Source organism: Pristiophorus japonicus, chromosome 7, assembly GCF_044704955.1.
Source record: "Pristiophorus japonicus isolate sPriJap1 chromosome 7, sPriJap1.hap1, whole genome shotgun sequence".
NCBI classification, from domain to species: Eukaryota; Metazoa; Chordata; class Chondrichthyes; family Pristiophoridae; genus Pristiophorus; species Pristiophorus japonicus.
This window is the reverse complement of record NC_091983.1, coordinates 2,601,643-2,628,162: the sequence shown is the minus strand read 5'-3', so window position 1 is coordinate 2,628,162 and position 26,520 is coordinate 2,601,643. Positions and strand designations below refer to the sequence as shown.

At 44.5% G+C, this 26,520-nt stretch overlaps 1 protein-coding gene across 4 annotated transcripts in view; it reads left to right on the top strand.

The window, feature by feature from the left end:
* Window positions 1-26,520, top strand: part of sipa1l2 (signal induced proliferation associated 1 like 2) — a 541,912-nt gene that overhangs the window by 320,909 nt on the left and 194,483 nt on the right. For all 4 annotated transcript variants that reach the window (XM_070884682.1, XM_070884684.1, XM_070884683.1 and 1 more), the window contains exons 7-8: window positions 9,986-10,143; window positions 20,465-21,041. In XM_070884682.1, the coding sequence (XP_070740783.1) occupies window positions 9,986-10,143; window positions 20,465-21,041 (735 nt within the window). The remainder of the gene's footprint in view (window positions 1-9,985; window positions 10,144-20,464; window positions 21,042-26,520) is intronic.

Sequence of the window (26,520 nt, the reverse complement as noted above, 5' to 3'; positions counted from 1 at the left end):
AAAAACGCACAAACTTCACCCCAGCGCAAAATTTACTGAATCGCCTGTTTTTACTGCCCGTTAACGCTGGGGAAATGTATCACCCATTTTTTTGTACATACTTATCTGGCCTTATCCCAGCATTATGACTCCATCTTTGAAAATCTTTGAAAATCATCTCTTTTTGAGAAAATGGCTGTGTCAAGTTGCCAGCAGCCTGAAATTGATTTTTAAGTGATTTCTGGAGTAGTTTATAAGGGATTTTGATTATATTTAGGATAATAATAGCATTGACTTTAATTCAAACTGATTTTGTGAACATCTGTACTTTAAAAGAAATGGGGCCTGTACTTTCAGTGCCAATATTGCTAACTACTTACATGATGCAGAATAGAGCTGGAAGAAGGTTCGTTGAAGAACACTGTGACCAATCAAATAGGACGCAACGAAATTACAGGGAGCACCGCTCGCACCTGCACCTGACCGATACGCAGTGCGTTAGGAGGCTGCGCTTCCCGAAAATGGTCATCACTGAGATATGTCAGCTCATTAAGGCAATCGTGCAATTTATCAGCACCATCAGAACCGCACTGCCTGTCGAGGTGAAGGTGACTACTGCACTCTCTATGAATCGGTCTCATTACAGGCCTCAGCTGGTGCCAATTGCGGAATCTCTTAGTACGCCACACATCGCTGCATTCGGCAGGTAACTGATGCGCTTTACGCACGCAGGATGGACTTTATAAACTTCCTAATCACCAGGGAGGCACAGAGTGAGAGGGCTTTGGTTTTTCAAGAATGGCAAACTTCCCCAAGGTCCAGGGTGTAATAGAATGTACGCACATCGCCCTGCGAGCACCTTAAGAAGAATCGGAGGTGTACTGAAACTGAAAGGGATTCTACTCCCTGAATTTGCAGCTTGTTGTCGACCACAAGCAAATAATCATGGCAGTAAATGCCAATTTTCCAGGGAGCATCCGTGACGCATAACATCTTGCGTGAGAGCACTGCCTCTGACCTGTAAGAGTTGCTAGTTGCTAGGGGATAAAGGATACGGCCTTGACAGCTGACTCCTGACCACCCCCCCACCCCCTGTGGAAGACTCGAGACAGAAGCCGAGAAGCGCTACAACAAAAGCCATATAGCCACACGCAATATCAAAGACAATTGGAGTGGTGAAGCAATGCTTCTGATATCTGGACCACTCTGGAGGCAGCCTGCAATACCATCCTGAGCAGGTCGCTGAGTTCGTTGTGATGTGCTGCATGTTACACAACTTTGCCGTCAAGAGGGGACAGGAATTGCCAGATGGGACTGCTGGACCACCTCGGGGGAGGGGTGGAGGAGGAGGAAGACGAGGACATCGAGGAGGACATGGTCGAGGAGTCTGGTGATGAACCCGTTCAACCATCCCCCCCTCCCCCCGCGTGCCCCGGACACCACAGGGTAAGCCTCGTGGTGCCTTAGCAACTGCAAAACTGTTACGTCAGCAGCTCATAAATGAACGCTTCGCTTGAATGTTGAGTTACTTTTCACCCTTGTATGGCCATGTATATAACCCTTCCAATAATTGTTAGCCCTCATTTTCTAAAAGTGAGTGAGACACTGCACAAGAATGGTTCCGTTGAATAAATTTTTTTAATAAATTTGAGTTTCAAAATTTAACAAGTTTAAATAAAATAAATAAAATAATAAATATTTATCAATGAAATTTTTACAAACCAAAACAACAACATCAACAATCAGTAAAAACGGCTTTTCTCCCCAAGCCCCCTGACCCTTGGCCCTGCCCCCCTCCTCCCGCTATTAATGCCCCTGGCCCTCCCCACGTCGGGACCAGGACGCCGTGCAGCAGAGCACCCCGAGCGCACTGCTGAGGGGGGGGCGGGGCCAGGCGCGGGCGAGCGACAATGGCAGCGCTATGCTGGGGGTGTTGAGGACCCATCTTCAAAGTTGGAAGAAAGTAGTTCCTCCCGACGATCAGGTGCCATCACCATTGGTGGTATGGCACCTTGGGGTGCAGTGCCATATCCCAGGACCATCGATTGGTGCCGCCATGTCCTCCAACTGACGGGCTTCTAAAGCAGCGATGTTAGGGGACAACCCAGCAATGGCCTGGAGGAGCTCTCGATTCACCGGCGCGGATTCAGCATGGGGGTCGGTGCACACCGCTTGGTCCCACTTCCTCAGACCCGAATCCAGGAAAGTTTGATTCCGACAAGGAACTGGTGGCCGCAAGTAGAAAGGACCCTTCAAGTCCCACCACCCCTCACTCCCCCACCACCGTCACAAAAGTTTGAGGAGTTTCCGTCTCTTCCGCCGTCTCTTCCACTAATATGTCCTTTCTGGGAGGGGTGTTTGGAGCAGGCAGCTCCTCCTGTGCAACTGTAATACATAATAATGGTTAGTGGCAGGGGAGGGGTCAGAGGTGACATGAGTACACTTCACCTTGTGCAGGCTTATGTAGAGGAGGAACACTGCTGCATCATATATTGCCGAGAATCATTACATGGAACTATCATAAGCAGAGTAGACAAACTGCATGACATAACAAAAACTTGAGACCCAAACAGTATGTTGCTTTCCAAGTGGCAGAGTGTGATCAGCCAAAAGTTCACGTCGGAACTAGACATTTCGTGTTCCCAGCATTACATTAACATTCTACATGATATTGACATAACATTGAATTACATGACCGCAGTACAACCCGGGGATTATGCAGGACTCTCCCTCCAGGAGCACGGTTCAGCAACAACATGCGTGGCCGTACGATCATGGGCACCCGTCAGGGCAGCAGCTCCTCCAGGTCAGACAGTTCAACCGTCTTCGGCGGGCCTCCGCCTGTCTTGCAGAGCCCTATTGCTGGCTAATTTTTTCTGCAAAGGTGACAAAAGCTATGTGTAAACTAATTTCACAGCTACTATTATGGAACACATAGATAGACATCCCCAATTAACCATCCCCAGTCATTTCCTCAATGAGTGCACCATTTATGTACCATTAGGACGCAAGTGTTGCATGAGGAACACATCACAGTACAGAAGACAATGAGATTGATGATGGTAAATAATGCGTGACACCAAGCTTTACAACATAATTAAACATGGCACTGCATTAAGAGTAATTAGTCAGTGCATGGTAAAAGTTATTACTTTCACTCGCCAACCCAACGATATCATTTCAACGTTTACGACACTGGTTTGCTCCCCGCATGACAGGCGCGGCAGATGCCACCGCCTCTGCGATCTCTCGCCAGATTCTCTGATACCGAGTGGTGCGGGTTTTCCGCGCCCACCCCGGGTCAATTGCTCCCAACGTGCCTCCACCTCGAGCACCAACAAGTCCTGCGCCGCCTCCGAGCAGCCCGGCCCCCCTCCTCTCCGCCTCCATCTCATCTCTTCTTGCATAGTTTATAATAAATTGTAAAAATTATGTATATTTATTAATTGCTTTCTAATATATAATATATATATTTGTATATTTTAAATATTGACAATGCAAATGCTTAAATATTTCTCCTGACTTCTCACAACTGCTCGCTCTCTCTCCTTTCCACTAGCAACAAGCCTCTCCTCTTTTCTGCGCATGCACAGGGTCACCCTTTACCCCCAAAATCGCGGGAAAATGTCTGCACGTGCGCAGAGAAGAGGAGAAGCTCGTTGCTAGGGGCGTACTTGCCTTTATACAGGCAAGAAGATTGCCTCCACCGGGGGAGCAACACTCCGCCTGCTCTGGCCCGCTATCACCGACATCAGACTGCTACAAATTGGGGGAACGGACCTTAGCGGTGTTTGGGCGGTTCTAAAGACACAACTGCCAGAATACCGCTAAGATTCGGGCGATGGCGCTGTAAATGGAAGTTCTAGCCCATTAATGAATTTAAAAACCAGCTGCATTCAGAATTGTGTTCCAGCATATTTCAATATAAATATTGCAAATCCGTTTGACGGATGTCTCCGAGGTTATTGTTGAGGGAGTATAGCCACTCAATTCAAAGAAAAAATACACAATTGGTTTGCTCAGTTATGTGTCGTATTGCCCTTGTTGCATGCCCTTCTAATTTCCTGATTTATACTCTGACACTACAAGTACTGTTAAGGGGGCCTATAAACAAATCCCACCGTGTTTTCTGCCCCTTGTTGTTTCTTGGCTCCATCCAAAGTGATTCTACATCCTGATTTTCCGAGCTAAGATCCTTTCTTCCTGCTGTTTGTTTCCCATCCTTTATTATCAGGGCTTACCCCTACACCCCTTTTCTATTTTGCCTGTCTCTTCTAAAAGTCAAGTATCCTGGAATATTTTGTTTCCAACCTTGGTCGCTTTGCAACCATGTCTCTGTAATGGCTATTGGATCCAACCTAGTTATTTCTCTCTATGCTATTAATTTGTCCATTTTGTTGTGAATGCTTTGCACATTTAGGTATAATGCCTTTATCTGTAGCATTTGTTTCAATTTTTCCCTGATGTCACCTTAGTCTCTAATGCCCTCGTACCTTTGTTAAGCTCTCCCTTCCTGTCCCACTCTGCTTATTTTTACCCAAATCGCTACTCTGCTCCACAGTCATGTCCTTTCACTTACTGCTTTTGAATTTACCCTTTCCTGAATCCTCCCCACCGGCCCCCTTTATCAGTTTAAAACCCTATCTACCGGCCCAGTTATTGATTTGCCAGAACACTGATCCTGGTACTTTTGATAGCGTAAATAAGGAGAAACGGTTTCCAGTAGCAGAAGGGTCAGTAACCACAGGTCACAGATTTAAGTTGATTGGCAAAATAACAAGAGGCAACATGAGGAAACACAGCGAGTTATTGTGATCTGGAATGCACTGCCTGAAAGGGTGGTGGAAGCAGATTCAACAGTAACATTCAGACGAGAATTGTATAAATACTTGAAGCAAACAGTGACTAGTGAGGTGCCGCAGGGATCGGTGCTGGGTCCTCAACTATTTACAATCTCTATTAATGACTTGGATGAAGGGACCGAGTGTAACGTAGCCAAGTTTGCTGATGATACAAAGGTGCAAATTGTGAGGAGGACACACTAAATCTGCAAATGGATATAGACAGGCTAAGTGAGTGGGCAAAAATTTGGCAGATGGAGTATAATGTGGGAAAATGTGAGGTTGGCAGAAAAAATAGAAAAGTAAACTATAATTTAAATGGAGAAAAATTGCAAAGTGCTGCAGTACAGAGGGACCTGGGGGTCCTTGTGCATGAAATACAAAAAGTTAGTATGCAGGTACAGCAAGTAATCAGGAAGGCAAATGGAATGTTGGCCTTTATTGCAAGGGGGAAAGAGTACAAAAGCAGAGAAGTCCTACAACTGTACAGGGTACTGGTGAGGCCACACCTGGAATACTGCGTACAGTTTTGGTCTCTGTATTTAAGGAAGGATATATTTGCATTGGAGGCTGTTCAGAGAAGGTTCACTCGGTTGTTTCTGGAGATGAGGGGGTTGACTTACGAGGATAGGTTGAGTAGGTTGGGCCTCTACTAATTGGAATTCAGAAGAATGAGAGGTGATCTTATCGAAACATATAAGATAATGAGGGGACTCGACAAGGTGGATGCAGAGGATATTTCCACTCATGGGGGAAACTAAAACTAGGGGACACAATCTCAGAATAATCATTTAAAACTGAGATGAGAGGAATTTCTTCTCTCGGAGGGTTGTAAATCTGTGGAATTCCCTGCCCCAGAGAGCTGTGGAGACTGGGTCATTGAATATATTTAAGGCAGAGATAGACAGATTTTTGAGTGATAAGGGAATAAAGGGTTATGGGGAGCGGGCAGGGAAGTGGAACTGAGTCCATGATCAGATCAGCCACGATTTTATTAAACTCGAGGGGCCAGGTGGCCTACTCCTGCTCCTATTATGTTATGAAAATATTTACAGGACAATAGGGAAAGAGCAGGGGAGTGGTATTAACTGGATAGCTCTACCTGCCATCGACAAGCATGATGGGCTAACTGACCTTGTTCAGTGCTGTATCATTCTATGATTAGAATATAGAATGTTTTCCTACAAGTGGATATTGAGGCAGGGATTACATTATTTAAAATGGAATTGGATTAGTATTTGGAAAGGAAGAATGCAGAAGGATATTAAGAATAGGAAAGGAAATAGGATATGGGTAGATAGCCATTTAACATTCTGCACAGGTTCAGTGGGCTTAATGGCCCCCTTTTGTACTGTCATTTCCATGATTATATCTGTCTCTATGCATTGTAGCTAATCTTTATAAAGTCCCAGAAGAATGGAGTTGTAGCCAAAAGGCAGGATTAACTGGGAGATCTGGATAGCAGATAAATTAGCTCAGCGAAAACTCTGCCTTCAGGAGTGTGGGATTTAGATGAATTAAAAATATTGTAATGGATACCTCCTACCTTTACAGTTTGTTTCAAGTGGGACAAACCAAACACTAAGACTGGAGATGTTCAACCTGTGGATTTTGAGAGTCAGCAAAATATGTCACCATTTTAGCAAGATGTGTTCAGGTGTCAGTCATAGGTCATGGAATTAATGATCCATAAAACCAGAGATATACATCTTGGAGTATCTTTCAGACTTTCATATCGCAGAAACGATGAGAAGAATAGTGAATTGACCACCTTGGTAGTAACAGTCGTTAATATGGGCATAGAAATCTATCTCTCCTCCATTCTTCAAGGGATGGCAAAGGGGATTCGAAGGTAATCGAGTGATATGGGGATCAGGCGGGAAAGTGCAGTTAAGGTCGAAGATCAGTCATGGCCTTATTAAATGGTGGAGCAGGCTCGAGAGGCCATATGGCCTACTACTCCTAATTCTTATGTTATTTCAATGTGGAATGTTGGTCTTGAATCCAGAGTTGGAAGAAGGTATAGAACACCACTTGGAGGTAAATGTGGAGCGTGAGATGGTACTGCAGGAATAAGATCCTGTGACATGAACACAGGCGATATGTTTAAGGGTCTCTCTCATGGGTCAGTGTTCATAGATTTTTTTTAAAAACTGCAAATGCTAGAGGTTTGGAGCAAAAACAACAAATACATTAAATACTGAGGAGGACAGTTAAATTGTCTTGTCTCTTTACAGATTTTAACATTTCAGTGAAACGGTTGGGTGTATGTTCACCATACACCGGTAAAGCACGCAGATCCCAAAGTTTACTGCTTTTGCAAATTTTAAACCAAATTTGCATTTTTGTTTATTTACATCCACAGTCAAATATTGCAATGGAAAATGAGTGAGTGGTGTCAGTGAGCAGCTGGAGGGAGAGTCATTCCCTCACAGGAGACAATTGCAGCATGTATCATTGGGACCAGTGTGGAAGGTACAGACCCCAGCTAGGACATGCAAAATTAGGGAGCAATAATATTTAAAGAATAACTCTTAAGAACTGCGAGTTCTGGAAATCTGTAAAGTCGTAATTTTATGAACCTTGGTAGTCAGGCAGTGATTGTCTGATAACCAAGCATCAAACCTAACTGCGGGGCTATACAATACCAGAGAAGGAATGCTTTAAAACTCAGTGCAGTTGACCGTGTGCAGATTATCAGTCTAGGGCAGAGCCTGCTCAGGACGCCTGAGCATTCCTCCTTGGGAGCACTAGGCTGCAGATGGTTCTGTAAATTTACTGAATTAAAATCAGTTATAAAATCAGCAAAACTGCACTATTATTGCTGTGTATCCATACTCTAACTTAATGCTTGGTTGATCAGCATTTGAGAGCTATGAACTTGGAAAAGACATCAGCCAAGACCCCAAATTACTGCAAGGGCAGTAGTGCAATGAATGAAGGATAGTCTGTTGGCAATGGGTTGTAGATCTTGCCAAAGTCATGACCAACACTTAGCTGATAGAACCAGTTTTTTCGCATAAGATTACACTTCTCGAGCCCATTTACATAGAGTACAGCACTAGCGTGAAGTGGTCAATCTACAACTTTGCTGAAAAAAATAATTCAACTAAGGTTCCTTGGATGGCATCTCCAAACATTACTGTTTTTATAGTTCAGTTGATAAATGTCCATATATTTAACTTGTGCTGTATGATCACATTCAAAGATAGTTTGCCTCCCAGACGATTTAGTTTTAGTTATACATTCCGGTCACATTGCAGAGTAGACCATTTCCTAGATGCCAGAAGTAACTGGAGAATATAAAGTTAGAAGACACTGAGTGCAGTTAAAAGGCTACAGTTGACAGATCCCCATTTATTGTTATGTTCTTCAGTTGTTTGTGTTCTGTTGCAAATGCTAATGAACAAGTCGATATTGATGTATGTGCTTGAAGTTGTCTTTCTATGAAATACTTCCTTTTATGAGGGGTATCTTTCCTACAAGTGCCAACCTACAAAACTCTGAAAAGCTGACAGCTCTAAAAATGCTAACCACACAAAAGACAACATACAGCTGAAAACCAGCACTCAATAACTACCCGTGACTGAGGAGACTGAATAAGTTACATTTCTTTATATCGCATTGGATTTCAAGCTTTTTATTAGTGCTCTGAGATCAGCCCAACCACCTTCAGCTGCTTCATCAGCAATCTTACCTCTGTTATAACATCAGGAGTGGGGTCGTTCGCTGACTGTTTGTGTTCCTATAGTGATCAGCCCAATGACAAGCTACATCACAACACACACAACATTCGGGCTTAGATTGACAAGTGGCAGGTAACATTCACGCTAGAGAAGTGCCGGGAAATGACCATCTCTGGATAAGGCTCAGCCACTGCCCCTGCTCCCGACTGTCAACAGGACACACCATGGCAGGGTCCCCCACCAGCAACATCACCATTGTCCAAAAGCCTGATTAGTCATATCAACACTCTAGCTACAGAGCAGAGGCGGGATGCACCAACATGAGTTTCTCACCTCCTGACCTCTCCAAATCTCTTCGCCTGCAAGAGACATTGTTGAGGGATAATTATTGGTCAGGACACCGGGGATATGCCCCTGCTTTTCCAGTAGTGCCACGGGATCTTTTACGTCCACCTGAGAGAGCAGACGGGGCCTCTGTTTAACATCTCATCCAAAAGAGGGCACCTGTGACAGTGCACACTGGAATGTCAGCCCTGGACTGCTCCTGGGCCTGGCCAAGGGTGCCATCAGCCAGTCCAGGCAGCGGGCGGTCGAGGGGGTCGTTCAGCCTGACTGCCTGCCTCTCTACCGCGCCTACATCTGGGCCAGGGTGTCCTTAGAGATGGAGTACGCGGTGTCCACCGGTACGCTCGCGGCCTTCCGCGAGAGGTGGGCGCTGGAGGGACTGGAGTGCATTGTCACCCCCGGCAACCAAATTTTAATTTGATTTTATATTTTTTAAAGTTTAATTTGTTTTAATTGCTGGGTTTTTAGTGTCCCCCTCCCCTTTTATATGGGGCACTTGTAAATTATGGTTTTAGAGCCCAAAATAAAACAACAACAACAAAAAAAATACAAAAGAAAACACACAAAAAACAAAAAAGGGCCTTGGGAAATGTTTGGAGTGTCCCCCAGATTGGGGGGGCACGTGATTTAATGTTTATGTTTGCCCCCAAAAGAGTTGTCAGCCCTGGAGTGGGACTTGAATCCACAAACTTCTGAGTGAGGCGAGGGTGATGCCCAATGAGCCACAGCTGACCCCAGTTAATCAATGATTGGACAGGCATTGTCGGTCAAATAGCTCAAGTATCTGTCCCTGCTCAGTCGTATGTTGTGATTTTGAATTTAGGTTTAGAATTCAGAACTTTTTAAAAAGGAAAAGTAGAAATATTTCCCATTCAACTGTTTTTTTTTATAAAGCCTTTTTAACGGGCGAGATATTTGCAACTTCGGTTTTGCTAATATGAAAGAAATGTGACTAAAAATGGAGAAAGGAGATTAACTGAGCTATTTACCTATGAAAATAACAAACTAATTTCAAGCATTAATCACACTTGAAGAGTTTTGGAGAGAGTATTAACTGGGTGCAGTAGTTATAGACTGCAATGAATCTGTAGTTCAAACCTGGCTAACTGGACCTCTGTTTCTGTACTTCCCTAGCTCTTAAGGAAGAGACACATAGGAAATGACATCGTCACAATTGTCTTTCAAGAGCCTGGAGCACTTCCTTTCACTCCCAGAAACATCCGCTCTCACTTCCAACATGTCTTTGTCATTGTCAGAGTTCATAATCCATGTACAGAGAATGTCTGCTACAGGTAAGCGATCAACATCCATGTAGTTGCTTTTGGCTCTATTACTGAAGTGTGTTTAAACTCTTCTTTCACCATCTATATTTTCCCCAATGGAGCTTTTCTCCTGCATATCGTTACGAGTATGTATTCGGCAGGAAATATTGCGTCACAATCAGCCAACAGCTCAAGAAATTAGCGTTGTCGCTTCCCTGTGAGCACAAGACACTTAATTTAACCAAGTGTTTCTTCTGAATCCCATCATGTTTTCTTTTTCAGCTGAGAGCAATGTGATCTTGACCGCAGACTTCTCTACATCCATCATCATTATTGGTTCACAACTGGATGAATTAGTGGGCCCAGTCTGCCAGATCCTGTCTTTACAGTTTTTAGTTCTTACTTTGCAGCCTTTATCAACTAAGCTGGTCCAAGCACTGGTAAACATTGCCTAATGAGAGCTGGAACATCATTTGGATTGGGATGTAGAGCAATTCACTCGATTCCTACTTGGAGTACTGTGCACAGTTCTGGTCTCCATATTTAAAAGGGATATAGAAGTACTGGAGACGGTGCAAAAAAGGTTAACAAAGATGATGCCAGAACTAAGAGGGTACAGCTACCAGGAAAGAACAGGCTGGGAGCTTCCTTTCTGTCGAAAAGAGAATACTGATGGGTGATCTGATAAGGGTTCGATGGGGTATATAGGGAGATGATGTTTCCACTTGTGGGGGAGACCAATGCTAGAGACCATAAGTGGTGAGAATGTGGAACTCGCTACCACAGGGAGTGGTTGAGGCAAATAGTGTAGATGCATTTAAGGGGAAGCTCGATAAAGACATGAGGGAGAAAGGAATAGAAGGATATGCTGATAGGGTGAGATGAAGTAAGTTGGAAGGAGATGCATGTGGAGCATAAACACTGGCATTTGGGCCAAATGGGCTGTTTCTGTGCTGTAAATGATGTGTAATATAATGTTATGATTGGATGTCTAGTATTTTACAGCTTGAGCTAATAGCTTGCCATATATTTTGTCTGAGTTGACAAAGGCTGGTCTCCAATGTGACAGATATATTTGAGCAATGAGTGTCAAAGAAGTTGTGTGTGTGTAAGAGCCAGTGTCCTAGAAATAGAATGGATGTGTTGCTGAGAAGAGTTTGATGGGTTCTAAATTGAAGTGCAGACCTCCAGTAATTGCAGATTACTCCATACATTGGACCAATTCAGCAGAAACCGATCAGATGCAACAAGATGTGGTGAGAGATAAAGCAGAAGGAGGAGGTGTCTTGGATCCCGAGGACATTGAGTCGCGTTCTGGAGCAGAGTGAAGCTGTTTGTATGGGATGGACTGCATCTAAACTGATTGGTACCGCTGTCCTTGCAGAGAGGGTAAATAGAGCATAAAAATGAGTATTTGAAGCATTCACAACAAGGTCAATGAGCTCAAAGCTGTTCTGGCAATTGGGAACTAGGATCTCTTAGGGCTCCTCCACCTCCTTTGCTATTTATGTCAGAGACTCCTGGGAGATAAAGAAAGGTGACTCCATGGTACAGGATAGGCTTTCCAACCAGATAGGCTGACTGCAAATACATAGTATGAAGGGAGCAAAAATAATTCAAGAAGACCAGCATATTCTCGGAAGAGATAAGTAAGGTGTATTCCAACAGAAAGATCAGTCTAATAGTGAATTCTAGTAGAGTGCCGTGGGATCAGTGCTGGAAGATAAGGACAGGTAGATAAAGTGGTTAAAAGGCATACAAAATGCTTTCCTTTATGAGCCAAGGCATAGAATACAAGAGCAGGGAGGTTCTTCTTGAACTGTATACGACACTAGTTAGGCCATAACTGGAGTACTGCGTGCAGTTCTGGTCATCACATTACAGGAAAGAAGTGTTTTCACTCCAGAGGGTACAGAGGAGATTTATGAGATGTTGCTAGGACTAGAGAATTTTAGCTATGAGGAAAGATTGGATAGACTGGGGTTGTTTTCTTTGGAACAGAGGAAGCCAAGGGGAGACTTGGAGGTGTATAAAATTGTGAAGGGACTAGATAGAATTGATGGGACCTATTTCCCTTCGCAGATAGGTTAACAACAGGGGGCATGGATTTAATGTAATTGGTAGAAGGATTAGAGAGGAGTTGAGAACTTTTTTCACCCAGAGGATGGTGGAGGTTTGGAACTCACTGCCTGAAAGGGTGGTAGACAGAGAAACCCTCATCGCATTTAAAATGTACTTGGAATATGCACTTTAAGTGCCGTAACCTACCAGGCTAGAGACCAACAGCTGGAAAGTGGAATCAGGCTGGATTGCTCTTTTTGGCTGGCACAGACACAATGAGAACACAAGAAATAGGAGCAGGAGAAGGCCATTCGGCCCCTCGATCCTGCTCCGCCATTCAATAAGATCATGGCTGATCTGATCATGGACTCAGCTCCACTTCCCTGCCCGCTCCCGATAACCCTTTACTCTCATCACTGAAAAATCTGTCTATTTCCACCTTAAATATATTCAATGACCCAGCCTTCACAGCTCTCTGGAGCAGAGAATTCCATAGATTTACAACCCCTGAGAAGAAATTCCTCCTCATCTCAGTTTTAAATGGGCGGCCCCTTATTCTGAGACTATGTCCCCTAGTTTTAGTTTCCCCTATGAGCGGAAATATCCTCTCTGCATCCACCTTGTCGAACCCCCTCATTATCTTATATCTTTTGATTAAAATCACCCCTCATTCTTCTGAACTCCAATGAGTACTGGCCCAGCCTACTCAACCTATCTTCATATGTCAACCGCCTCATCTCCAGAATCAACCTAGTGAACCTTCTCTGAACAGCCTCCAATGTAAGTATATCCCTCCTTAAATACGGAGACCAAAACTGTACGCAGTACTCCAGATGTGGCCTCACCAATACCCTGTACAGTTGTAGCAGGACTTCGCTGCTTTTGTACTCCATCCCCCTTGCAATAAAGGCCAACATTCCATTTGTCTTCCTGATTATTTGCCGTATCTGCATACTAACTTTTTGTGTTTCATGTTCACCCTCCCCAAGGTACTGCAGCACTTTACAATTTTTCCCCAATGGGTCAAATAGCCTCCTGTGCCATAAATTTCTGTGATTCTATGATTGTAGATACACTGAGCAGGGTGACCCAGGATTAGTGCTGCTATTTCTAATTTATGCAAATCATCTGGATTTGGAAACTCAATGTAAATTGGTTAAATTCACAGATGAGTCCTGGCTCAGTAGAGTATGCTGAAGCAGCCTAGGTGTTGGAGAAGGACCTAGGCAATATTTGCAGGTGGATAGAACAATGGCAAATGATATTTAACACAGATACAAGAGCAAGGGCTTTCACATTAGAAGAAATAAATGCTGAACATGCTGCTTAATTGTGTTGAACAAGCTTGGAGATCAGGCAAAAAATCTTTAGGAGTAAGGGTAGACTGTATCCTGACAATGTCCAGTCATTGTCGAGCAGTAGTCAGATGCTCAACTTTATATTAGCAAGTCAGTAGAATACAGGGTAAATTCACTGATCAAATGCTTTCAATTGAAGCGAGTGCAGCTTGGCAATCGGATGACAAGATTGTAGCTCTGATCTTCGATTTACTGTCCCTTGAGTAGGGCATCAGTGAATTTGCTCATGTAAATTTGAGGCAATCATGCCGATACTCTGGCCAGCCACACCTTGAGTTCTTGTCGCTGAGACTGGGAAACATCCGAGCCCTGAAAGAGAAGAGCCATGAAGCTGATCGGTAGAATCAGAGGGCTGAGTTTTCAAAGGAGATAAATGAAAGGGAGCCATAGTTTATCCTTAGCACTGTTTCAAGTTAAGCCATGACTGCACGACAAGGCAATGTAGGTACAAACTGGTAAAAGGCAAGTTCAGGACTGACGTTGGGACACGAGTGATTAATTCCTGGAATGGTCTTCTCAATGGGTCATGGAAGCAAAGTTCTCAGAATAACTCGAGGCATTTAGATGCTCTGATGTTGGGGATTGCAGGTTTCTATGAAGCAAGGGTTTGATGGACCAAACGGCCTCCCTCCTCTGTCCCTGTTGTTGATTGTAGTGGAATTTACCAAGGGGGTGGTTTTGCACGATGTGTTACATGTAACAAAACAGTACACCCATTTCTAGTTTCCTGATTACACTCCAATTAATGCAGAGGAAACCTCTCTCCTTCTCTCCACGTGTGGGGAGCCAGTACCAAATTAGTCTTCTCACTCCATGGTGCATTGCATTTATACATGATGTGCAATTTCATCAGGGTGCTGAAGGCATAATTAATTCCTCTGATCTATATCCTATTAATGGACCCTGTTAACTATCATCTAACTTACTTAATTGGAAATGAATCTTGCCCGAGCTCAAAGCCATCGAGTTAGTTGCAGTGCATTTTTACTCTGTTTCCAATGGTCATTGATTTAGTGCTAAATTAAGTGATCTTTAGAGCCAATGTCTCCGCTTCTCAAGAGCAGAGTCCACTTATAAAGAACGAGCCATTATTCATGTTGCTGTAACAATATAACATCACTGCTAATGGTGAAAAAGTGGTTTGGTTATGTGTTCTGAATGGATACATTACATTAACGCAATTGTCAATCCTAATTGACGTCAGTTGGGACTGGTTTTCCTGGAAATGTCTGATTATATCCTGAACTGGTCACCTCATTGACCTGAATTGGTTATCATTTACCACCCAGTACAGCAGTGCATTTAATTGCGATTCCCACAGTAAAAAAAGAACATACCAAATAAATACTTTTGAAGTTGTCTCTCGTTCAACTTAGTCAGTCACTATGGCACAGAAGGAGGCCATTCGGCCCATTGAGTCCATGCCGGCTCTCTGTACAGTAATGCAGCCAGTCCCATTCCCCCGCTCTATCCCTATAACCCTGCAAGTTTATTTCCCTCCAGTGCCCATCCAATTTCCTCTTGAAATCATTGATTGCCTCCGCTTCCAACCCCTCGCAGGCAGCGAGCTTCAGGTCATTACCACTTGCTGCGTAAAAAAGTTCTTCCTCACATCCCCCTTGTATTTCTTGCCCAAAACCGTAAATCTGTATTCCCTAGTCCTTGTACCATCAGCTAATGGAAGCAGCTTTTCTTTGTCTACCTTATCCAAACCTGTCATGATCTTGTACACCTTCATCAAATCTCTCCTCAACCTCCTTTGCTCCAAGGAGAACAACCCCAGCTTCTCCAATCTAACCTTGTAGCTAAAATCCCTCATCCCTGGAACCATTCGGGTAAATCTCCTCTGTACCCTCTCAAGGACCTTCACATCCTTCCTAAAGTGTGGTGACCAGAACTGGACGCAGTACTCCAGTTGTGGCCTAACCAGAGCTTTATAAAGGTTCAGCATAACTTCCCTGCTTTTGTACTCAATACCTCTATTTATGAAACCCAAGATCCCATATGCTTTGCTAACTACTCTCAAAATGTCCTGCCACCTTCAAAGATCTATGCACGTGAACCCCCAGGTCACTCTGTCCCTGCACACTCTTTAGTATTATACCATTAAGTCTACATTGCCTCTCCCTATCCCTTCTGCCAAAATGCATCACCTCACACTTCTCTATTAAATTCCATCTGCCCATTCTGCCAGTCCTGTTGCAGTCGATGGGTCTCATCCTCACTGTTTGCCACAACTCCAAGTTTGGTATCATTGGCAAATTTTGACATTTTACTGTGTTTCAATATTTATTTACATATATCAAAAAAAGCCTTGGTCCTAGCACTGACCACTAGGGAATGCCTCTGGTTGTTTTTCCAGACTGGAGAATGGTAGACAATCACCATGATGCGCTGTTTTCTGTCCGTAACCCAATTTCTTATCCAAGCTGACACTGACCCTCCTATTCCATGAGTCTCAATTTTGTTAACCAGCCTTTTATGTGGCACTTTGTCACACACTTTCCTAAAATCCACATAGACTTCATCCACTGCATTCCCTTCATCAAACCTCTCTGTTACTTCATCAAAATATTTAATTAGATCGTCAAACACGATCTGCCTTTTACAAATCCGTGCTGGCTCTCCTTAATTAACGTAAACCTCCAAGTGCCGGTTACTTTTTCCCTGATTATTGTTTCTAAAGCCTTACCCACCACTGATGTTAACTGAAGGCCTGTAGTTACTAGGATTGTCCTTGCACCCTTTCTTGACCAAGGGTGTCACATTTGCCACTTTCCAATCCTCTGGCAGCTCCCCCGCATCTAGGGAAAATTGGAAGATTATGGTAAGCCCTTCCACTATTCCACTCCCATTTCCCTTAGCAACCTGGGATGCAAGCCATACGGGCCAGTCGATTTATCCATTCTAAGCATATCCAGCCTTTCCAGTACATCCTGCCTATCAATTTTTACCCCATCCATTACCTCTACCATCTCCACTTCATGGGCCCAAGTTTCGAGCCGCGCCTAGAACGGCGCAGTCCCGACCTGGACGCCCGTTTTTCGTGCCACAAAGTGCGCCTAAAAAAAACCCTCCAGAGTCTCCACCTTCCTGCAGGTCCTCTGGCCCTCGGCGCAGGAGCTGTAGGGGGCAGAGCCAGGTCCCTGCGCTCAAAACAGTGCCGGGACCTCTGCACATGCGCGCTACAGTGGGCGCGCAAGTGCAGTAGCTCCCGGCGCCCAAAACTGTGTGGGAGGGGCCCGAAGCACGCAGCCCCTAGCCCTGGCCGAATGTTCTAACTGACTAGAACTGGAGCAAACTAAATGACGAGAATTCCGATTTCTAAGATGCTCCGTTCTGCACCAGTTGCTCCTAAAAATCAGGAGCAAATCATGGCGAAACTTGGGGCCATTATTTTGTTGGCAACCTCTTAGTAAACACTGATACAAAGTATTCATTAAGTATTCTAGCCTTGCCCTCCGCCTCTAAGCATATATCACCACCTTTGTCCCAGATAGACCCCACCTTACCTCTTACTACCTGCTTACTCGTTATATGCCGGTTGAAGATTTTTGGATTCCCTTTTATGTTAACTGCCATTCTATTCACATGTTCTCTCTTTGCCAGGCTTATTTTCCTCTTCACTTCCCCTCTCAACTTATTATAATTGGCCTGGTTCTCAGTTGAAGAATTCACCTGATACGCATCATACACCCTCTATTTTTGTTTCATCATAGTCTCTATCTCCCTGGTCATTCAAGGAACCCTGGCTTTGGTTCCCTTACCTTTCCCTCTTGTTGTAATGTACCTGAAACATCTCCTCCTTAAAGATCACCCATTGTTCCGTTACAGTTTTTTCTGTCGATCTGTGGTTCCACTTTACCCTGGCTAGATCCCCTCTCATCCCATTGAAGTTCGTCCTCTTCCAATTTAGAAGCTCTACTTTAGATTGTTCCTTGTTCTTCATTAATAATCTAAACCTTATGATACGATGATCACTCTTACCCGAGTGATCTCCCACAGTCACTTGGACCAAATGGCCCATCTCTTTCCCCAGCACCAGATCCAGCAATGCCTCCTTCCTGGTTGGGCTGAGAACATACTGGTCAAGGAAGTTCCCTGAACACATTTCAGAAATTCCTCCCCCTCCTTTCCCTTTACTCTAACATCATCCCAATCAATACTTGGGTAATTAAAGTCCCTCAATATCACCACTCTATTCTTGCACATCTCTGTGATTTCCCTGCAGATTTACTCCTCTGTCTCTCTCACTATTTGGAGGCCTATTGGCCCCTATTTTCGTAACAATTTTTGGGGTGAAATACTCCCTTTCCAACTTTGGCCAAAGTTTGGATGCGGAGCGCAAGTTTTTTTAACAATAGCATTTCTTGGCACCGACACGAGTCAAAACGGCGCCGTTTTTTGTGCATTTAATCGATTTTGGCAGTCCACGATTTTGTTCAGCACGGCGCACACTGCTCAAAAGCACCGCAAAAAACCCACTATCCGGTAAGTTGAGGAATCAGCGTGGCGTATGAGGACAGGAGCGAGGCAATAAGAATACAAAATAAAATACTTTTTTTGTCGTAGGAAACTCTTTTTGGAGCAAGGGAAGATGATTTCCAGGCCGAAAGGATTGCTGCCCCCACTGCAATCCTGGGCCAGAGGACTGCTCACCCAGCTGGACCCGCTGTAATCCCAGGCCGATTGGCCCACCTCTCACTCAGTCCCGCTCCCCCTGCAAGTTGAAGTTCAGGAGTGAGAGTGCCATTCGGCCCGGGATTGCAGCGGGTCCAGCTGTGGAGTGGGGGGAAACGGTGGCCGTGGGGGGAGGGGCTTCATCTTGCTTCAGCGTCTCTGGTTGCCCTGGCAACTTCAGCTATTCGCATATGCCCAGAGAGGTTTTAGCGCAGACTTGAAACTCCGCCCGCCCCCCCCCCCCACCCCCCCCCAGACTAACTTCGGAGAGCACTGCGCCAAATTCAAATAATTCTTTGGCGAAAGTGCTGATTTTTTTTTTCTGTTGTAAGCGGACACAAAGCAATTGTACATTAAAATAGGGGCAATAGAGTGCTCTCAATAGGGTGATCATACCCTTTTTGGATTCTGTCCTTTCCCCCTCAAGGATATCCTCTCTTTCCAACACTACAATGTCTTCTCTAATCAGTAGTGCCACCCCACCTCCATTTTTACTTTCCCTATCTTTTCTGAGTACCTTGTATCCGTGAATATCCAATCCTCACCATTTTTACGCTACGTTTCCGTTATTGCCACACATCATATTCCCTAATTGTGCTTGTAGCTCACCAACCTTATTCACCACACTTTGTGCATTTCCATACATGCATTGTAAACCTGCCTTTGAATTCCTCGTCGTCCTTCTTAGTCTGCTCCCATCTAATATGGTACTACTTCTTTCTCTAGTAATATCCAACACTCTCGCTCCTTTATGCACCTTATTCCTCATTCCTACTTCTATATGCTGGTGCCCACCTGTTAAAACTTCATATAATTTTGTTGGCAGCATTTGTGTTCTTCCCAAACTGGAACAGGGATCATTTTGGGAGATGAGCCTTTGTACTGTGTGCTTAAAGGTCGCTTGGGAGGGATGTTGGGTGAGGACAGCATTGGTCTTAGCTGTGATGCACCATGTGGAAGAATAGCCTGCTAATACTTGCTGTCCGGCCTGCTCATACAATAGGGACTTTAGGGAGGTACCAGAGTTGTGGCCACCACATGTGAAATGGTACCAGTATCGGTGCCTTCAGGAGAGGTGAAAACTAGTGGGGAGAATAGGTAGAAAAAGAAACATGAAAAATGCTCAGAGGGTCCCGAAAGATGATAGGCATGTTCTCCTCTCCCCAGCTTGTCCATACATGAATTTGAAGACTGGTTTCTCTTTTAGCTACCACAACAGTGACATTTCAGGAAAGAAATGCCAGCACTTCTCAAGGGTCCCATCAACAAGTGTGCCTGTCAATCTGCACTGTTTATTTGGTAACCCAGTGCCCATCAGGCATTGCTGTTGGTTACGTTGTGAAACTAGACTGCCAGCAGAAAATGGACACGGTGAAGCCTTGGGGGTCTGGAATATTCATGATATAGGAGGCGAGGCGGGATTGTTGGGAATTAGTAATGTTAGTTAGAAAATTAATAATTGGCCAAATGCTATCAATTAGCCCCTCAAAGTGATCAGTAGATTGTAACCTGCTGATGCAATTATTACAGAAAGTGCTAATCTTGGACTCTTAACAGAACTGATCAGTGACATCCAAGTGGATAAAAATCACAGTACTTGTCGTCATTTTATGGTTAAGATTTTAATTATAATGAAGGGCGAAGGCCAAGCACGGCTGTGAGAAGAACTTTCGGGAGCATGAAGTGAGAAACCGTGAAAGGAAATAACACTGAAGAATAATTGTTTTTTTTCCCCGATTCTTTGAGGGAAAAGAAGTATATCCCAAGAGAATAAAGGGGAAAATAGCAACACTAAGCACCATGGCTGTATAAGGTCAAATTTGGCTTGAAGGCTCCAGCAGTCATTTTAAGGAGCAAAAATCCATTGATAACTAATGAGAGTATTAAAGGGGGTAAAAGAACAAAACGTAGATTGTAAATAGCAATCAAAGGTACAGGTATTTGCAGAAATATTTTAGCTACATATAGAAGTTGGAGTTTGAAAGTCAAGATGCATCCTTCAAGAGATATGTTGAGCAGAAAAATGGGGATCAGGAAGTGTGACAGATCGGAATCAATTCTGTGGAGACCAATGAGAAAATTCCAAATGTAATTAAATTTGCTTTGGAATTAATAACCTGTAGAGTATTAATTTGCCGCTTGCTCAGTGGATAAATGTACCCCGTGTTGTACTGAGCCTGACGGACCAGGGCTCGGATGTAGTTTGAAGTTGTGTTTACAAATCTAATTGCCATGTTTCTTTGAACACATAGTGTGGCTGTCTCCAGGTCTAAAGATGTGCCACCATTTGGCCCACCTATTCCCAAAGGAGTCACCTTTCCCAAATCAGCGGTGTTCAGGGACTTTCTTCTTGCCAAAGTTATCAATGCAGAAAATGCAGCGCACAAATCTGAGAAGTTCCGAGCAATGGCCACCAGAACAAGGCAGGAGTACTTGAAGGATTTGGCAGAAAACTTTGTAACTACAGCTACGGTCGACACCTCTGTGAAATTCAGTTTCATCACGCTTGGGGCAAAGAAGAAGGAGAAGTTGAAACCCCGGAAGGATGCGCAGCTGTACAGTTTTGGAGCTATTGTGTGGAATGTTATTACTCGGGACTTTGGTCAATCTAACGATATTGAATGTCTTCTCGGAATCTCCAATGAATTCATTGTGCTCGTAGAGCAAGACTCCAAAAATGTTGTGTTTAATTGCTCGTGTAGGGATGTGATTGGCTGGACCTCTGGATTAATGACCATAAAGATCTTTTATGAAAGAGGAGAATGCATCCTGCTGTCTGCTATGGAAAACTGTGCAGATGACATCAGGGAAACAGTACAGAGGCTTGAGGTAAGACTCTGAAATATTTTCACTACTAATTTTAGTATGATTTACTCTTGTGCGATAAGTTTGGATCCTCGTTCTGTGACCAGCTTGGCGCTCTGTCCTCTTGTAACCCTCTGAATGCTGAGGTAAGATTCAGTGTAAACATAAAACATAAAGACAGTTTGCAATGATTTAACTTATTTTAGGAATGTTCCTTGGTTTAGACCATTACTTTGCTTCCACTGTAGAATTTTCTCAGCAGGTTGGGCCTATACTCCTTGGAGTTTAGAAGACTGAGAGGTGATCTTATTGAATCGTATAAGATTCTGAGGGGGCTTGACAGGGTAGATGCTGAGAAGATGTTTCCCCTCGTAGGAGAAATCTAGAATTATGGGCATAGTTTCAGAATAAGGGATTGCCCATTTAAAACGGAAATGAGGAGGAATTTCTTCTGAGGGTGATGAATCTTTGGAATTCTCTGCCCCAGAGAGCTGTTGAGGCTGGGTCATTGAATATATTTAAGGTGGAGATACAGATTTTTGTATGATAAGGGTGTCGAGGGTTATGGGGAGCGGGTGGGGAAGTAGAGTTGAGGCCAGGATCAGATCAGCCATGATCGTATTGAATGGCGGAGCAGGCTCGAGGGGCCAAATGGCTTAATATGTTTCTATGTTCTTAAATGTTGATAGGAAATGCACTTCATTGGAAGGGGCAGTTTGTACTCTATGGATTAAATGCTGTGCTGGCTGGTGCTGATTACAGTCACTACATTGCCTGATGCTCTCCGTTCCCTCACCTCTTGTTCCCTGCGGCCTTAACTGCTGAGAATGTACACTCTCCGCTAGCTCTTGCAAACTCTCATTTCATTATTTCATAGATGGAACAACATCCGTCAGGCCAACAGTTCACCACAGGCTTTTACAAAGCCTTTTTGAGCTGTATGGAGATGGTGAGAGTGGAAAGGCTACTTTAACCTTTCTTTTCATCCTTAATCCTAGCCCCTTTCTGTTGCAGTCTCTCTCTCCCTCTCTCTCTCTCTCTCTCTCTCTCTCTCTCTCTCCTCTTTGTCTCACTTCCTTCTCTTCTACCCTCTCCAAACTCTGGCTTCTGTTCCAATAATTTTTGGATAAACAACTGAGCAAAAACTGCTAGAAGTGAATGAAAAATGTTCAGCTGACTAACCGGTACTGAAGCAGCCTGGGAGATTGGGTACACTGCACACGCTCAGACTGCACAATCTACATTTAACTACCAGTCAGAGCTCTGGACAAACGCTGGCGTCAGCGGGAGGCGAAGGCCTTGAAGTAAAAGCTTTACTGGAGATAATAAAAAAAACATGAAAAACAATTCAATGGACACATCTAATCATGATGTGTTTTTAAAAGTCATTACATTTTATTTTAAACCTTATTTTGGTCATTAAAAAATTCAATTAGAAGGGGAAAATAGCAGCAGAAATTGTTTTCAGAAAGTAATTTGTGATTTATGAGGAAAAGATACTCCAAAGGATAGAGGGAGCTGTGATAAGTCAGTGATCAAACTAAAGTGTCAGGATAATCATTAATGGAAGCAGTTCCTCGGTAGATTATTTGAGTTTAAGAGTTGGGATAGCTGGGATCAGTAATGAATGTGATTGCCTCCAGCGGTCAGAAGGGAATTTTCCTGAGTTTTTTCCTAAGTTGGCCAAAGGATTTTCATCTTTTTTTGGTTTTGCCTTTTCAAGGAGAATGACCGAGGGGCGATAAGGGGTTATGGGGAGCGGGCGAGGAAGTGGACCCGAGTCCATGATCGTAATAAGTGGCGGAGCAGGCTCGAGGGGCCGTATGGCCTACTCCTCCTCATTTCTTATGTTCTTATGAGAAGATGGGATGAGTGAGTCGATGGGCTCTTGCTATGTCTGTCAAACCAAACTCTTTTACCAACACTTCCTATCTGTGAAATAAAGTTGCTTAATGATTTGTATCTGGCCCCGTCTCGCTAATTATCAGTCCACCTGCTGAAAATTGAGAGAAGTACGCATGATGACATATGTGAAAGGCACAATATCCAGCTCCGATCACAAGGGCTCTACTGTTATACCCCGGGTTACACAAACGTATATTATTAGATATTGGACAATACAGGCGCAATCCTGAACATAAGACATTCTGACCACTTAGGCAGGCCCAAAAATTGTAATGTTACCGTTTTGCTCCATTCTATCTTAAATGTACTTCTTCCTAAATACTATGCTCTCTTTGAACTTTTGCATTTCATCTTTTAAAATGTTGAATTACTTTTATCACTTTTCCTCCACTTTTGGGGTTCTCTGCTGTCCATTCTGGAAATGGAATGCCTGTTGTAGAACTGAAGCCTCTGACTGGCTCAGATGGTTGGCTCTGTCGCTAATGGAGACTTGGGACTGTAAAGATTGACATGGTGATGCCACAGATCCGCTTATTGGTGGAGACAGTGTGCACCGCGGATGGATCCAGGGGAGTGCTTTGCTTGTGGTTACTATCGGGAGAAATAGTTATGGTTTACAGTGACCAGCTAAACCGTTTCTTCTTGAGGGAAACACTGTAATCTCCTAATTCTGTTTCCTGATTTATTTCAGTTGAAGGGCTCTTTTTCAAGGAGTGAGGTGCTTCCTGCTGAGGCCTGCTGGTTAGACGTGTTGCAAAGCAGAGGGTTTAAAATGTCCTCCGCGTGCATTTCTCTCAGACATTGAATGTTTGTCTCCTACATTATCAGATTCAGTACTTGCAATTCGCACTTGTAATGCACTTTTACTGTGGAATTGTCACAGCTCAGTACTTGGGATCTCAGACAGCAACAACAGCTTGCATTTATGTCGCACCTTCAATGTAAACAGCGTCCTAAGGCGCTTCACAGATGGGTGTAAGGAAAGCGGGCGTCACCTGAATCAGGTTGGTAAAAGACATGGATTTTGAGAAGGTTTTTGATGGCAGAGAGGCAGAAGGTTTAGGGAGGGAATTCCAGAGAATGGGGCCGAGGTGGCTGAAAGGACAGCCACCAATAGTTGGAGGGGAAGGAGGAGGGGTAAGAGGCTGGAGTCCGAAGAATGGAATCTTTAGTGGTAGGGGATGGTTTGTGGGACTGGCAAAAATTGCAAAGGTAGGGTGGGGGTAAGGCCATGGAGGGATTTAAGATCAAGGGTGACTACTTTGAATTGCATGTGTTGGGAATGGGGAGCCAATTTAGGGCAGAGAAGACGGGTGATGGATGAGCACAGTTAAAGCAAGGCAGGATATGTGCAGAGCATGGTGAAGTTTCAGTTTATGGAGGAAAGGAAGACATGGACAGTGTTGGAGTAATTGAGTCTAGACAGAGTTCCAGCTGTGGAAGTGGGTGGAAAGGATGAGGAGTCTGAACCTCAGTTCGTCAACGCACACCTTCAATCTGCTGATCATTCAACGTTCGATTTTGTGCTCTTTAAAAAAAAAAAAAAAATTGAATAATCCAGTAATTTGAATTAATAAATAATAGAGCAATGTGAGTGAGAATCTAGTGGTGACCATGGAGTTATCCGATTACTTGAAATCAGCAGTGTTAGATTCAGAGTAGACTAGCAGCTGGGCAGTGAGCCTCCTTTATCCACCTCGCGCTCACACAAAGATTGTTCTGTTCAGAATAGCGTTTTTATTCAAATGCATAGTTTTCAGTAACCCTAATTGTGATCACACTGCAACACACTATGTAGAAATTAAAATCTAACTTCAATTTCAAAATTACAGGTTGAAATTGCCCTGTTCTGCGCCTCCCGTTAGCACCTCTGGGGTTGGGGGCGGTTAACGGGCCACAAAATAGCTTTTCCCGGCTCCCGTGACATTATGCTGGAGTTGTCAAAGGCGCTGACATGGTAGCAGCGGCTCCGCCAGTAACAGTCCGGGCTGCCGCGCAACCGCCGATGACATCGTCGCCATGCAACGAGACCTGGGTGTCATGGTACATCAGTCATTGAAGGTTGGCATGCAGGTACAGCAGGCGGTTAAGAAAGCAAATGGCATGTTGGCCTTCATAGCGAGGGGATTTGAGTACAGGGGCAGGGAGGTGTTACTACAGTTGTACAGGGCCTTGGTGAGGCCACACCTGGAGTATTGTTTACAGTTTTGGTCTCCTAACTTGAGGAAGGACATTCTTGCTATTGAGGGAGTGCAGCAAAGGTTCACCAGACTGATTCCCGGGATGGCGGGATTGACATATCAAGAAAGACTGGATCAACTGGGCTTGTATTCACTGGAGTTTAGAAGAATGCGAGAGGATCTCATAGAAACGTTTAAAATTCTGACGGGGTTAGACAGGTTAGATGCAGGAAGAATGTTTCCAATGTTGGGGAAGTCCAGAACTAGGGGTCACAGTCTAAGGATAAGGGGTAAGTCATTTAGGACCGAGATGAGGAGAAACTTCTTCACCCAGAGAGTGGTGAACCTGTGGAATTCTCTACCACAAAGTTGTTGAGGCCAATTCACAAAATATATTCAAAAAGCAGTTAGATGTAATCCTTACTACTAGGGGATCAAGGAGTATGGCGAGAAAGCAGGAATGGGGTACTGAAGTTGCATGTTCAGCCATGAACTCATTGAATGGCGGTGCAGGCTCGAAAGGCCGACTGGCCTACTCCTGCACCTATTTTCTATGTTTCTATGCGCGGCAACCTCTTGCCGCCCCGCGGCGGAAATTGGCCAGTGCCCCACGAGGCTGCCGCAAGCGGTGTCAACACCAGCTTCACGGGTTGCGAACCGGGCCAACACCTACTCGTGGGGCGGACGCGAAAGGGAAGGTGGGCAGTGCTGCACGTCATCATTTGTACTTTTGGCCGACTCTGGTCGGCCCGCCTTTGTCCTCCATTACGTGCCCTGGTGGCCAAGTGGAGGCCGTCAGAGGTCCGGCAGTGTGTGCAGTGGCCCCTCCCCTTCAACGGAAGGGGACATTGCAGTCCAGTTCCTGTGAGGGGCGGTAACCGCAATGTCGCGGCCGGGGCGGGACAAACGCACGAGGCGCAGGATGTCCCGCCCCCAAACAGGGCACTAAGGAATTTTGCCCCTTCGGATTCCTGACTTATGCTATTTACAATCAGGATCTGTATTTGCAGAAGAGTAGAAACCTCCGACTGGCTGACTCTTTTCCACAAATCAGGGAAATAAGGATCCAACATGTGCTTGGTGGAAAGAGATTCAATAGTCACATTCAAAATGGAATTGGTTGAATAATCGAGGGGAAAGCCTTTACAGGGTTATGGGGAAAGGGCGGGAGAGTAGGATTAATTGGATATCTCTACCAAAGAGCCAGCACGATGGGTTGAATGGCCTCCTTCTACGCTGCATGATTTTCTGTGATTTAAGCTGCTGAGTAAGAGGAAACCGTGTATAGCACACTGGTCGTTCTGAAGTATTGATATGGGAATGGAGTGACAGCGACAGTCACTCAGTGAAGTGCGACTGTGGCAATCACCCACAAACAATGGACCATTGGCTGTGCTGCCAGCTCCTGACCGAGTCCT